The 1613-nt window shown below is 37.9% G+C and overlaps 1 protein-coding gene across 1 annotated transcript; it reads left to right on the top strand.

Annotated features, from left to right (window-relative positions):
- Nucleotides 1-95: 95 nt before the first annotated feature.
- Nucleotides 96-1598, top strand: LOC111668438 (unconventional myosin-VIIb-like; the record flags this gene model as incomplete). The annotated part of the gene is made up of 4 exons (XM_023424505.2): nucleotides 96-236; nucleotides 871-984; nucleotides 1250-1340; nucleotides 1420-1598. Coding segments are annotated over exons 1-4 (426 nt in total), but the record flags the coding sequence as incomplete, so codon positions are not given.
- Nucleotides 1599-1613: the final 15 nt, after the last annotated feature.

Consider the following 1613-nt stretch of genomic DNA (forward strand, 5'->3'; position numbering starts at 1 on the left):
TTGGTCTGAATTTCTCTCCCTGAAATTTTAAGTAGTCAACTTGAAGTTGTGCAAATTTTAGTTTCAGGTTATGTGTAATATTTAGGGTGTGTATGTAATATTAATTTATCTGAGTGCTTTGTGTCCTCAGTAAGGAGCCCAGGAAGCTTCCTCCCCATCTGGTAGAGGTGGACGCCATCCAACAGAACAGCACCATGATCTTCCATAAAGTCCATTTCCCAAATGACACAAGTGAAGTAAGACACAACACTCTGCTCTTAACACTGAGAAAACATGTCCATTAGTCTGCAGACTCTCAGCGCTGTTTTAGCTCTTTGACAATTGATTATGACACTGATATTAACAGGCAAGACTTCTCTCTGCTCACTAATGGAAGGAAGCTGGAACTGCTTCTCACTTTGCATTTTGTTTTTTCTCATTTTCATCCCTAGTTCTGTCTTTTTTTGGTCATTCTGTTATTGTGTCCTTCATTCTGTTATTTGTCATTAGTATCCATCCAATATCTATATTTAAACATAAGAAAAAACCCATTTACTCCATGTTATTGTTTTTAACCTTAGGATCCAATTGTTTTTCCAAATTAATTAGGAATAATTCAACATTTTGGGGTCACTCTTTAGATGAGAAGCTCAACTCTACTCTCAAATATGCCAGTGCTATATATAAAATATGAACCTGTAGCTAGCAGCAGGCTAGCTTAGCTTAGCATAAAGACTGGAACATATTCACCACGCAGACATGGGAGTGGTATCAATCTTCTTCTGGAAAAGACAGCGAATATGTGAATTTCCCAAAATATCAAACTGCTTCTTTAAGTTGGATTTCATCAGACATTATATTTTGATCACTTGCTCTTCTTGTGTGGTGCAGATATTTGAGGTAACATCGACAACCACAATGAGAGACCTGTGTTCTAGTGTTGCCTCTCATCTCAATCTGAGCTCAGCGGAGGGATATGGCTTCTACCTGAAAACACCAAACAAGGTGGGGTTGATATTCCTGTTCCTAAGAGTTGGTTCCATTTTGATGTGACAGAAGAGATGATTTGCATGCAGCTTTAAGTGATATTTTGTGGTTTGGTTTCCATAAATAAAATTACAAATTTTCATGTAGGAACAAACAGATGAGACATTTAGGTCATACATTTTAATATCTCCTCCACTCGTAATTTTAAAATCATTTTCACAAATACTAATTGGGATATCCAAGGCCTAACATATATGTGTTATAATTATTTTTTTATTCTTAGATAACGAGCTTGGATGAGCAGAAATATTTCTTTGACAGTTTAAGGCAGACTTCAGACGCCCCAAAGAAAGAAAGGAAACGAGTGAAAGAAGGTAATGCATCATACTAACACCGTCAGTTTTTTATATGCCAGTGCATTTTCATATTTATAATTCAGGGTTTGTTTCCCAGGCAACCATGCCAATGTTCCCTACCTGGTGATCTTTAAGAGGAAGCTGTGGTTCAACGTGAGCCCCGGGAAAGACCTGGTCGCAGACCTCACCTTCCATTTCCCACAGGTACAGTATTCAATTCACAACCGCACACACTCCTCATCGTGCTGGTGGCTTTTTACTCATTTACATAGAATCGTCATGATGCAGTTT

This window comes from Seriola lalandi, unplaced genomic scaffold, assembly GCF_002814215.2.
Source record: "Seriola lalandi dorsalis isolate HSWRI2012SDOR001 ecotype SW California unplaced genomic scaffold, Sedor1 jcf7180002004076, whole genome shotgun sequence".
Classification (NCBI taxonomy): Eukaryota; Metazoa; Chordata; class Actinopteri; order Carangiformes; family Carangidae; genus Seriola; species Seriola lalandi.